Below are 13,029 nucleotides of genomic sequence, written 5' to 3'. Positions count from 1 at the left end.
TTAATGTGGCAGCATTCAACTTCTGCTCTATAACTGTTATGGCAACTGCCTCAGGTCCAACCCAGCATGACTGTCATACGTAAAAGCGACTTAACACTCCTGCTTAAGACCAACCATCACACTGTAATGACTCATCCAGCCCTTTCTATTGTCAGCAAGAGTGAACAGATTCAACCACCTCTCAGTGTTGAAGCAGTGTGGTTCCAGATGACAATGCCACAAAAGTTGAATCAGTGCACCCTCCACATCACACACCTGGTGCTTCAGAATGAGTGTTCTTCAGTAAGCCTGAGTGTTATTACCAAGTGGCAACCTCCAAGGCTGAAAAATGAAGCCAGTGTGGCAGTGCTAAAAAGATGCAGCTCCTCTGATCAGTCCTGTCAGGGGCTGTTTATGTGATTGTTGTTCAAAGCGTTTTGTTGTTTTTTTTTTTTAATTATTTTAATTTTTTTAATAGGCTTTTTGCAAGATTGCAGTGCTGGTGTTAGTCTGGGACCATCGACATCATCTTTATCCTGCACATTTTGTTGAGGTTATTTCAGGACCGCCACTGCTGTGGTGATCATCCAGAATCAATGTGATGATGATGATGATGATGATGGTCCGGGATAGACCTAACCAAATCTATCCAGGATCACCATGGAAAAAAGGAGGGAAAATGTGTTTATTGCAGTAATTTGCAACTGAAAAAGTCTATCATCCTCACTCTTTGTTAGAACAGCTTAATTTTCAGCATAGCATACCTACTTAGCAAGCTAGCTCGCTAATATTCTCATCTATTGGCAAGTTTGCTCGTTAGTATAGACAACCTTGTTAGCAAGCTAGCTCGCTAATATTCTCATCTATTGGCAAGTTTGCTCATTAGCATAGACAACCTTGTTAGCAAGCTAGCTCGCTAATATTCTCATCTGTTGGCAAGTTTGCTCATTAACATAGACCTAGTTAGCAAGCTAGCTCGCTTATATTCTCGTCTATTTGCAAGTTTGCTCGTTAGTATAGACAACATTGTTAGCAAGCTAGCTCGCTAATATTCTCGTCTATTGGCAAGTTTGCTCATTAACATAGACCTAGTTAGCAAGCTAGCTCGCTAATATTCTCGTCTATTGGCAAGTTTGCTCATTAACATAGACCTAGTTAGCAAGCTAGCTCGCTAATATTCTCGTCTATTGGCAAGTTTGCTCATTAGCATAGACAACCTAGTTAGCAAGCTAGCTTGCTGATCTCATCTATTGGCAAGTTTGCTCATTAGCATAGACAACCTTGTTAGCAAGCTAGCTCGCTAATATTCTGGTCTATTGGCAAGTTTGCTCATTAGCATATACAACCTATTTAGCAAGCTAGCTCGCTAATATTCTCGTCTATTGGCAAGTTTGCTCATTAGCATAGACAACCTAGTTAGCAAGCTAGCTCGCTAATATTCTCGTCTATTGGCAAGTTTGCTCATTAGCATAGACAACCTAGTTAGCAAGCTAACTTGCTAACCCTGCAGTAGCTTATAGGGGTTGCAGAGTTGCCGTCAACAGAAGAAAGGCACAGCAGTCTGCTGAGACCGCATCACTCTGCTTTTATTCAAGCTCTTTATGCACGTCTATGGCCTCTGAGATAAGATCTCCTAATTAATTGTAATTTTAAATGACATAAAAACTCATTGTCCCCTCAAGTCATGAAAGGGGATCATGTTAGGTTATTCTAATGGGAAGAGGTTTATGTGTGCCATCCAGTAAGTGGGTTAAAAACACAGTATAGCTGCTCTCTATCTGGAGCTGAGATGTCTTCAGGCTGGTGTTTAAATGCTGCTGCTGGTAGCAATCTAATCTAATCTTAGACCAGAATCAGTTCATGCCCAAAAGCACTGAACATTCTTCATACAAAAGCTGCAGATACACTGATACTGTGTGGTGGAAGAATCAGAGGATGGAAAAGAGGAGAGTAACGAAGAAAGACAAAGAGTGAGAAGAGAGAGTTTGCTGAGTGTACGTGCATCTCTTTGAGTTGAAGAGGATGATTAGAATAGTTTTCACTGTTTACACAAGAGCGTCTCAGAGTTCTGCTTGAACAAAGTAAATATCAGATTGCATCAGTTCAGCCTGGCTGCTTTGGCAGTTTTCAGAATAACACCCAGTAGAGCCAACCCCTCAAAACGATCGACATCATCATTTACAGGCAGCAGAAACAACAGCAGAATACATAATTCTGACAACCTTCTTGCAGAGGGAATATTTCACCAAGGTTACATCAGTCATTCATTTCTAAAGACACTGTGAAATCGGCTAAGTATAGCATATGATGGTTACAGGAAACACCGGAGCTTGTGGGAGGAAGGTACAGGTGTGACGGCACAGATTTTTCAGTGTTTGTTAGCACTCCTGCCTTTTTTTTAGCTCAAGGTCTTTCTGTCCCAGTGAATAAAGCAAGAAGCATCGTGACATTATGGCAGCGGTGTTTTTGAAGAGGGAAGTGATGTTGAAAAAGGGTCTCAATGTGCCTTTAAGACCTTTAGAAATAACCTCAGTGATGAAGAAATGAATGGCTGTGAGGTTCTTCCTGTCCAGCTCATGGCGTTACCTCTCAGTGACGATTTTAAGTGTCATTAAATACAAACCGACTTCCTGACGAAGCAAAGGGAGCAAATAAAACCAGATTTATTTAGCATTCGTGACACTGTAAAATTACAACAAACTACTCAGGGTTTGTCTTAACTGTGATCTCATTTTGGTTCAGTACTGTTCAGACTTTACTGTAGTGTTTTCTACACCTCCGCCCGGCAACAGCTATAATCAGAGGTATTATGTTTTTTGGGTTGTCAGTCCAACCTCATCTTAGTCTGAAGTCATCGAAATCCAGTGCTTTGTCAGTGACTTTTGGCGTTAGACACTGACAAAAAACGCAGTCCTTTCAAGTCAGCCTGATAGAAGGCTGGTTGCCGTTATCGTGTTTAATGGCGCCTGGTAACGTTAGGGGGAAACATGGCGGGACAACAATGAACGGTGTAAGATCTGATGGATGGGTCCATGTAAAGCCAAATCCTGTTCTTCTTTTCTAAACCCAACCATGTGCGTTTGTTGGGGCGGGGGAAAAAAAATTAAATTCGCTGTGTTGTATCAACGTAGTGCTTTCATTTTGAAAGAGACTGTATGCAAACTGTACATTTCCTGTGAAAATGGAAGTGTATTTTGAAAAACAGTTAATGCATATGACAGTTGACATGATGTTCCAGAACGAGCCATTAACGGCCCACAAACCTCAGCGCACTTTAGGGACTGTTCTTTACTTATGAAGGGACCGTTCTTTACTTATGAAGGGGAGGAGGGCGGCTGGTTGATTCTTATTTTATTTATTTATTTATTTTATTTTGATCCCCCCTATGTTAATCACTTATTGATGCTGTTTTTGAAGTATGAATAAGTCAGTAAGTAATTTATTCCATTGAAATATCATTGATGTATTATAGAAAAGTGATTTATCTTTTTATAAATGACAAAAGGCACATCTGCCTCATTTTTGCTGTGGTATCGTGATACTACTCAGAACCATGATACTTTCACTGGTATTGTACAGTAGGATCCAATTTTGGTACCGTGACAACACTAATCTGGAGGGGGTTCATCTGCAAAAACTAATGAAAATCTAAACAACAATATTTGGTACTCGGTATTCAGCCAAGCGTTTAATATTATTCGGCTTCGGCTTCGGCCACAAATTTTCATTTCGGTGCATCCCTACTGGTAAGATTTTGGTGGTTGAAGGTCAAAGGTCACGGTCACTGTAACTATGTCCATCTCATTCTTGTGAACATGATATCTCAAGAATACACTGAGAGACTTCTGTTGTATTTGTCACAAATATTCACTCGGACTCAACAATGAATTGATTCGATTTTGGTGGTCATAGGTCACTGTGACCTTGCATTCATCTCATTCTGGTGGACAGGATATCTTCACAACACCTTCAGGGAATTTCTTCAGATTTGACACAAACATCCACTTGAACTGTAGAATAATCTGATAAAAAATTTGGTGGTTGAAGGTCAAATATCAAGGTCAGTGTGACCTCACAAAACATGTTTAGCCATAACTCTTAGGAGGATAAAATAATGATGAATTGATGAATAATAATGAAGTGATGACATTTTATATCCAAAAAAGTCAAATGCCAACTTCACTGTGACATCATCATGTTCTGCATAAATCACTTTTCTGGCCGTTACTTAACGTCATATCTCAGGAACAGAAGGGGAGACATTTGGTCAGATACTGAATTGGTGACTCTAATCTTGAAACTGTGCTGAGTGTATCGATCTTCTGTGTGTGAAGCATCCATGTTTTCACTGACAAGGAAGTGCTGTAAATTAAACTTGACTGTTGTACGGAGGCATACAACCACTGGGGCGGTTATTCTAATTAACCAAAGTGAGACAAGATTTGCACTTGAAAAGAGCACCTTGTCGTATAATTTCTAGGTGAATCAAAACATTTATCCTCAGTAGACGTTGGAGATCCTGACGCTGCTGTCAAGAGTGAATTCCACTGATTGTAGTAAGGTGTGATCTTGTCTAAAACTTGCCCCTTTCTGCTCATCCTTGTTTGACACCATTTTCAAGACTTATGGCTGTAATATTGTGCCTTCTCCTACAATTGCTATTTTTGGTATAGTCTCAGTTACAGCTGATTCCAGTCTCCCTGCTCACTTACAGAAGGCCATCACCTTTTCTCTCCATTAGCTAGACACTCATTTCTATTAAAATGGAAGGATGTTATCCCTCCATCACAGCCAGTGAATTAAAGACAAACAAATCTTCAGAACAAATTGTACATTTCTGCAAACCATTTATCCGTTGAATTTGCACATTATTATGTAGCATATATGTTTAACTTTATTTTCTATGTTTTAACAACACTGTGGTTAATATGTGAAAAGGTTTAGGGACAAAAAACAGTTGGTTATGGTCAGTAAAAGAAGTGTTTGGGCTTTAAAAAATGGTTTGGTGGCACTATAACAGCGAGGAACACAGCGATGTTTCTTGGCCCCAGCCCTGTGGAAGCAACAGCATGTCAAGTCAAACTTTATTATACCACAGGTAGAAATTTGGTTGCAGCCAAGTATACAAACACATTCATCATAAAAATATACACAGTTACATAATGCAACCATCTAGACAGGTAACAAAGACGAACAAATGTAAAATCAGTTCAAATGAAGACAGTGCTGAACGCTGAAAACACAAAGTGCTTAGGTGCCGAGATCGCATATGCAAATTCAGGCTGCTAATTAATGTGCAAAAAAAAGAGACTTTGTGTCTTTTTGTCCTCGAGGCTTTTTTGGAGGGTGCCTTAAAGAGACAGGTGCTGAAACAGAGCGTCTGTGACAGAAGGTGAATACAGGTGCTGCAGCAATAGGAAAAAGAGAGGTGTCGTGTTTTTATGCCTCTACGTAGCTCGGTGCCAGCTGTGACCAGAGTTATTTTGGGTTGTTCATCCATCTGTCTGTCCGTCCCATTCTTGTAATTTCTCAAAAATGCCTTGGGGAAATTTCGTCAAATTTTGGACACATCTTCACGTCCTCCCCTGTCCCCAGCAACACCGTCCTGCTCCTCCTGGTGGATCCCAAGGTGTTCCCAGGCCAGATGAGATATATAATCCCTCCAGCGTGTTCTTAGATGACCCTGGGGCCTCCTAACAGTTGGACATGCCTGGAACACCTCTAAAGGAAGGCGCTCAGTAGGTATCCTGATCAGATGTCACCTCTGTCAACACAAGGGAGCAGCGGCAACAAAGACCCCCTGCTGTATTGCCTGACATCACCATTGCGCATGAATACACCACAACATTCCGCATGAGAGGAAATAACTATCTATACCAACAGACAGCGATAGTCTCAAATTCTCATTTAAAAAGGGAAACTGGAAGACTGTCTTGACGCTAGTTAGCACATTAACAACACAATCCAATGTTGAAAGAAGAGAGCTTATTACCCGTGCACCAGTGAACAATACCACAAGCTATCATAACACATTTTTGCTAAAGAGCTCAATAGCTAAGAAAGTTAATGTTAACTTATGTAATAAGTCTGTTTTGGTCTCACTCCATCTTGACTTTAGGTCATTGTTTACTTTCCTCACTTGTGTTTCTGTTCTCATGCGCAGAGTTAACTGCCAATCAGAGTGATTTTATTCACAGACAGGCTCTGCCAACGCTGCTTCAACATGCTGAATAGGTTAAAAAAAAAAAGCAACGGTGCACAGCGGGGTCCGATGGGGGCTGACGAGGGGCAACAGTGCTGGACAGACTGCACCATCTATGGCAACAGATGCCCACCGAAAGCCAAACACTGACCGACCGCTGAAGGTCGGCTTGGTGTGTCAGGGCCTTAAGTCTGAGCCCTGCCACCCCAGAGGGGAAACTCATTTTGGCTCGTTGTATCTGCGATCTCATTGCTTTGGTCACTCCCCAAAGCTCATGACTACAGGTGAGGGCTGGGACGTAGATGAACTGGTAAATCAAGAGCTCAGTTCCCTCTCCACCATGATGGTCCAGCACAGTGCCCGCATCAGATGCCACACCAAACCTACTATCCACCTCGCCTCCACAGACACCCAGCACCAAATGAGAGGGATGTTCTCTAATATGTAAAAGTCCTGCACTCTAGATTTATTAAAGCATGTAAATATTTTCCAGAAGAAAACCCCAAAAATAAGAGTAATATGTCTCCTTCAGTTGGACTTCAGGCCTCATTTACACCTGGTATTAACACGCGATCTGTGTCTGGATCCAGTATCTGAAAACTGACATCTGATCCACAGACATTTGCATTCACCCCTGGTATTAATAAGTGTTCTCTTTGATCATGACTGTGTTTTCCTTTATCCAGATGGATAAGTAGATGCACATTTCATGTTAATACCAGGCAGGCTTTGAACATGAAAAACATAGAACATGCATCACTGTTTAATAATAAATAAAGGCTGACGGAGTCGGTTCATGCTCTGTGTAAACAACACTCCTACCATATGCTGGGTTTATTCCCCTGGATGTTTTCAGCTACATTGCCTTAATCATTGTGGTAATGTAGCTGAAAACATTTTGGGAATAAACCCTGCATATAATAGAAGGGCTGCTTAGTGTTCCAGTGAGTTTGGATTGTTTGTGCCTCCACAGGTTTGCTCTCCGCTGTGTATATGCTGCCTGAATCTGAAAGTTATTCAAATACTCTGGTACAGTCTGTTTTCTAGGGCTATATTTTTGTATCGGTGAGGAGGGAAAAAAAATATCTCCACATTCCTCTCCAGCCATCTTGTCCGCCTTCATTTTTAATCTGCAGCTCTTCTCGAGCTTCACTCTTTCAAGGCCGCAGCAATAATGAGCCAAACCTGTAGGACTACCTGTTTTACAATGCATCATTTATACTTTTATTCTTAAAAATTCATGGTGCTAAGTCAGAAAGGCTTCCAAAAAACTTGTAGCTGCAGCTGAGTAAGAGAACAACTTAGTGAAAAAGATTTTTCCAGCAAAACAGATGCATCAAATTAAGAGTCCAAGTAACTGATTTGAGTTTTTAAAGAACAATAATGACACTTGATGAAAAAATGTAGTTCTTGCAAGGCTGCCACAAGGAACCTTCAGTTCTGAAAAATATTTGTGCACATCTGAAAAATAAAAGCACAGATATTTCAAGAAGCAGAGTGAATCTCAAAAGTGGTAAAATGGCATTGGATTTAGACAGACAATCAACTGCTGGGAAAAAAGACAAGGATAAATATGAAGAAACACAAAACAAACAAGAGTCTCAGTGGTTAAGAGAAGCTTATTAGCAATTTTAGTTTTAGCTGTTACTAAGCAACAGCTTCTTCAGCTTGTTTGTAAAGTAAAGTAGTATTCATCCTTGGGTTGATGGAGGCTGTGCCAACACAAAGTTTCTACGTTTCAAATCACATCTGAGCTCACTGCACCGATAGTTTGTTCCTCAATCAAAGCTTTTTAGAGCCAAAGCAAAACCAACAACCCTGAAAGTGAATAATGAAGCACAGAACAGCTTTCCACCAGTTCACCAGAGTTATACCAACTTAAATTCTGCCTTCCGTCACCAGTCACAGCACGTCTTCTGTTTCAAGTAAAAGTCCACATCCAGGCAAGTGCAGTCCAAATGACCAGCAGTGGTTTTACTTTGCGTCTTTCATTCAGGAGGCAATGGGAGCTGATATGTGTCTGTATGAGTGCACTTTGTACTCACCAGCAGGAGACTGTCCTCGGAAATACAACCACAAATATTGTTTTGTATAAGCAGAAATTACAACCCGTACTTACGGTTTTTGTTAGGCAATGACCCCTGGTGGCCGTAGTAATTATGATGGGAGCAAAAGCGATAGTCAGGGAACGAAGTGAAAAGAGGGACAAAGTTTGATCAGGGCCAGAGGGAGTGGATGGGTCAAACAAACACAGGGCTTTCATCCAGGAGACCGCTGTCTGTGTCCCGTGAGAAATCAAAAGTCAATTAGTTATGTAGGAAAACATAATGTGTGTGTGATGTTACGTTACCTTAGTAATAAGGTATTAATATTTATTATTTACGCCAAACCATGATACCTTTTCTAAACCTTACCAAGTGCAGTTGTGGTTGCTTCACAATGTTTACCAGGAACTGTGGTCATATATGGGCTGTTCTGTCATCCACCAGTCGGGGGCGCTAATTTAGGAAATCTCACTCCGACCTTGTCACATAGCGACATTTGGTCATGGACTTTTTGTTGAGATTGTTTTGTCACGCAGCAAAGTACAGTTGGTTCTGAGCTGGTGATGTCAGCAAGAATGATCCTCTCCCGAACTGAGCGTATTGTATCGTCCTGTCTTTGGGAGTTTGGACTCCTGAGTTGAACATACAAAGTTTGAACTCCCAAAGGCGCACATTCTAACTTGGTGTACTCTGTTTCAGTCAATCAGTCATTTATTATGGACGACACGGCCAAGGTCGGTGGAATTTGCTTTCAGCACAACAGTAAGCTGGATAAATTTGACTTGTGTATGTGTGGGAACAATGTGTCCACACTGGCATTTTACAGTAAGGAAACAACTACTGAGCTGTACTGTTATTATCAGCTACCCTAACAATGCAGTCCACAAAAATGAAAGTGAACTAACCTGCATAAAGTTCATTTTCACCTCCATGAATTTTGTTGATCATGTGTTCATCAATTTCATATGCAGACTAGAATAGAAATTGAAAACAGGAGAGGACCCAGAATTGACCCCTGGGGAACACCTCAAGAGAGGGGGGCTGGGGGTGAGGAATATTCTCTCATTAAAGATCTTTCAGAGAGACAGGAGGGAAACCAGGCAAGAGCACTGTCCCTAATTCCAACATAGTAATAAAGACAGTTTATAAGGATACTGAGGTGTACTGAATCAAATGCTAAACTCAGATCGAGCAGAATTAAAACTGTGTAAGCTCCGGAGTCAGCGGCGATCGGTAAATCACTAACCTTAAAAAGAGCTGTTTCTGTGCTATGCTGGGTCCTGAATCCTGATTGATATTGTTCAAAGATATGACTGTTATTCATGTTATTCATGTTCACGCTAGAACCAACATGCAGCTGTTGTAATTCATACATCAGAATAGGTGGATGACAGTGATTTGCTGACATCCATTTTGTAATAAAACCAAAGTGCATTTAAAAACTAATAAAAAAAGATCGATACAATAAGATGTTGGCAGTGCTCCCGTGCTGACTCAGATGGAGGAGCTGGGAAATCAGAGTGTTGATCGTGCGCTCTTGTTTTTTTCCAGATCGAAGCCTGCAGTAAGGAGGCTGAGAAGATTGATTCCCTCATCAACTACGCCAGCCCCACGCTGGTCTCCCACGTCCCCCTCTCCGCATTCCTCGTGTCCGAGATCAAGACCTCCTCCATCCGCTCGTCCGGGGGCACTCCGCCTTCACCTCTGCCCCCGGGCCTGTGCTTCCTCCTGGGCCTCGTCATCGCTGCAGCCCCTGTCCTCCACCAGGTCTAAGTACTTATAACCCCCTCCAGCATCTCTCTCACTAACTCTTGAGTGTTCCAAAGTACCCGCGCCTCTCTTCCTGGGATGTTGGGGATGTCATGAGGTGAGTGTGTCCAGTGGTCACGGAGCAGGAAGAAGCAGCGGCGACGCCTTTTTTCGACAATCATTCCTATTGACTCACCTGCGTGCCAAACAATCAAGGCGGTGGAAAAGCTATTATTCTGGAAAGCTTTTGTATGAACAGTGTTATTAAGTGAAAGAGTTACTCACTGGGTTTCCCTCCAGTGAAGTGTGCTTAAGTGTGTGAGTGTGTGTGTGTGTGTATGTATGTGTGTATGTGTGTGTGAGACCTTTAAGAAGCATTTGACTTCATACCAGCAGTGTTTATCCATTAGCCCTAGCAGCGAGCTCTCCTCTCAAAGCTGTTGAGTGGGAATGTAAATTTCATGACTCACTCTGTCTTGCGCCGAGGCTTTATGTGTGGGTTTATATGTGTGTGTGTGTGTGTGTGTGTGTGTGTGTGTGTGTTTGTGCATGTGTGTGTGTCCGATTGGATTTCAACAGACGAGGACAAAACATCCCTGTCTGGCAGCACATCTGTCTGACAAATTACCCAAAATTCCCTCAGCCACACACACTTTCACACCCACTCACACACACAGATTGGTGTCACTCAATCCAGACTTCAGTGTGTATCAGATGGAGTCTGGTCAGTGTTCATGTGACACTTTTAAAGCCTCCGCTAAATGAGAATGCACAGTCTGTATCGCAGTGCATGTTGTACTGTATATACATGTGAGGTGTATATGGACCTCGTGTTTGAACCTCTAACCTCAGCAGTATTAGTGCCATGCTCATGGACTGAGCCAGCTCAGATGAAACTAATCCAGCCTCCAAAGTCGGTTCTAACTACTGACCAAACAAAGTTACGGAGTCAATCAAAAAGTGGAAATATTAAGGGAGCCCACATTCTGACGTGGTGGTCGGGGTTAGATGTCAGTCTTACCTGATGACACCAAGCTTTCCTTCCAAAACAGTCCTGGTAACACTTTAAAGTAGCGTTCATATATTATAAGTTAGTATTATCAATGCATGAATGCAGAAAGTATAAAGGGAAAAATGCTTAATGGAGCAACTGTGTCATTAATTCTATGACAATATACCAATGTTGTTCTGCTCCGTAGCCCGATAACTCAAGTCGTGTATTTCTGCTGAGCATTTTTCAAAGTATAACATCATGGATTTCCTCATTTTCAGCTTATTTCGCAACCATGTGAGCAAAGGCGTAACTTTGGTGTGAGAAGGAACACGTAAAGACTTTGGTGACCAAAGTATAATCAGGGATATAATTAAGTTTGTTAAATTTAAAGCTAAATTCTACAAGGATAATACTAAATATGCTACTCTGTGGCACTTTCGAAGTATATGAGAGTAGTAGTTGCAAGTAGTTTTAAGTGATCAGATCACAAAATATCTTGGTGGTCGTTAACACTTGTATTTAGCACTGCCCACTTGTGATCAGTAGTAATGGCCAAATGAAGCTTCATGAAGCATTTTCTTTATTTTCCGAGCCCACTAGATGGCACTCTTTGTTCAACAAAAGGTTGAAAGCACACTGAATTGAGGCTTCATTTGGCCATCACTAGTGATCGGGTCACACAAGACACGTGTTAATACCAGGCTGATAATGCCACAAGCCACAACAAAACGACCGTCCTAACACACGATAAGGCCTTCACGTGTTACATTTTGTCCAACTTACTGTCCAAAAACCAAAGGCAAATCCTCACATTTGAGAAGCAGGAACCACAGGACCAATAAATGATCAGTAAATGAGTCAAATTAATTTTTAAAATATATAATAACAATAATTTCATGTTGATCACTAGGAAAATTAGACCCTGAGACATAAACGCTGCTTCATATAGTCAGTCAACCAGTATCCATCTACAGTCAATCCCCCTTTGGTCATCATCACACAGTAATGCAGCTGCTAATAAGGGCCGTAACTCAAACCTCTGCCCGGTGGTGCATTCAGTGATGCTTCAAAAGCTGGAATGAGCTCCAGCACATTGTCAGAAAAATCACACCCAGTAGACAAGAACTGACATTACGAAAAGAAAAAGTGAGTTTGCTTGTTGTTGCCTGATTAAGATTGAGACTGATAGTTCTAGTCCCTGATTGGAGCTGAGTAACACAAGATCATATAACTTTAAGACAAAATTAAAGTGACCGCTGTGATGGATCACCCATCTCCCCTTTTACAACTCTACAAGTTGTTTTTACAGCGTTGTGAAATGAGCTGAAGCCAATAGCTGTCTGGAGGAAACCATTTAAAATCTGACTGTATGCTTTGGAAAATGGTCGACAGGAATGCTAAGTTCCTGATTTGTACCTCGGGGTGTACTCCCCCAATCTAGTGTTGCACCTTCATAAAGTCTTGCAAAGAATGGTCAACACAGGATATTGTAACTTTTAGTTCATAGTATTGGATCCTAGAATCCCCATAATTCATTTGATAGACATTTTATTAGGTTCTTATTGTCCAATAAATGCCAACACCTTCATCAAGTTTTAACTGCTGGGATAACCCTGATGACATCACTGTGACATCATCAGGGTTATTACCCCGAATTCATCATATTTGTTGGAATATTATGCTGTCTTTGTTTCAAGCTAAGGTTGTAGCGATATTCCAGTGTCAAAATTGTCAACGTGTTCCCATGTAGTGTGTGTTATGTTGTGTTTACACCAAACGCGATGCGAATTTTCAGGTTGCGTTACTCACGCAAGTTTGAACGCTAAAATATTTTGTGTTGACTTGCTTCATACGGGCAAATAACCTGCATCATATGGGCGTGAAATCACTGAATCGATGAATGAACTTCTGCTGGTACATCCTCGGCATCATACGTCTCCGGAGGATCTCAACACTGATTGGTTATTGTGGCGCAAATTGGTTGCCAAAGTTAAGATTTTTCAGCTCTCGTGAATAAGCATATGACGTGAAATTCCGCTTAATTCACTTATTTTGTGTCA

The 13,029-nt window shown here is 41.4% G+C and overlaps 1 protein-coding gene across 3 annotated transcripts in view; it reads left to right on the top strand.

Annotated features, from left to right (window-relative positions):
- Nucleotides 1–11,861, top strand: part of reck (reversion-inducing-cysteine-rich protein with kazal motifs) — a 100,144-nt gene extending 88,283 nt beyond the window's left edge. For all 3 annotated transcript variants that reach the window (XM_049565501.1, XM_049565502.1, XM_049565503.1), the window contains one exon: nt 9,778–11,861. In XM_049565501.1, the coding sequence (XP_049421458.1) occupies nt 9,778–9,999 (222 nt within the window). In that variant the 3' untranslated portion in view covers nt 10,000–11,861. The remainder of the gene's footprint in view (nt 1–9,777) is intronic.
- The last annotated feature ends 1,168 nt before the right edge of the window (nt 11,862–13,029 follow it).

Source organism: Epinephelus fuscoguttatus, linkage group LG21 (assembly GCF_011397635.1).
Source record: "Epinephelus fuscoguttatus linkage group LG21, E.fuscoguttatus.final_Chr_v1".
Taxonomy (NCBI): domain Eukaryota; kingdom Metazoa; phylum Chordata; class Actinopteri; order Perciformes; family Serranidae; genus Epinephelus; species Epinephelus fuscoguttatus.
This window is presented reverse-complemented; position numbering and strand designations above follow the sequence as displayed.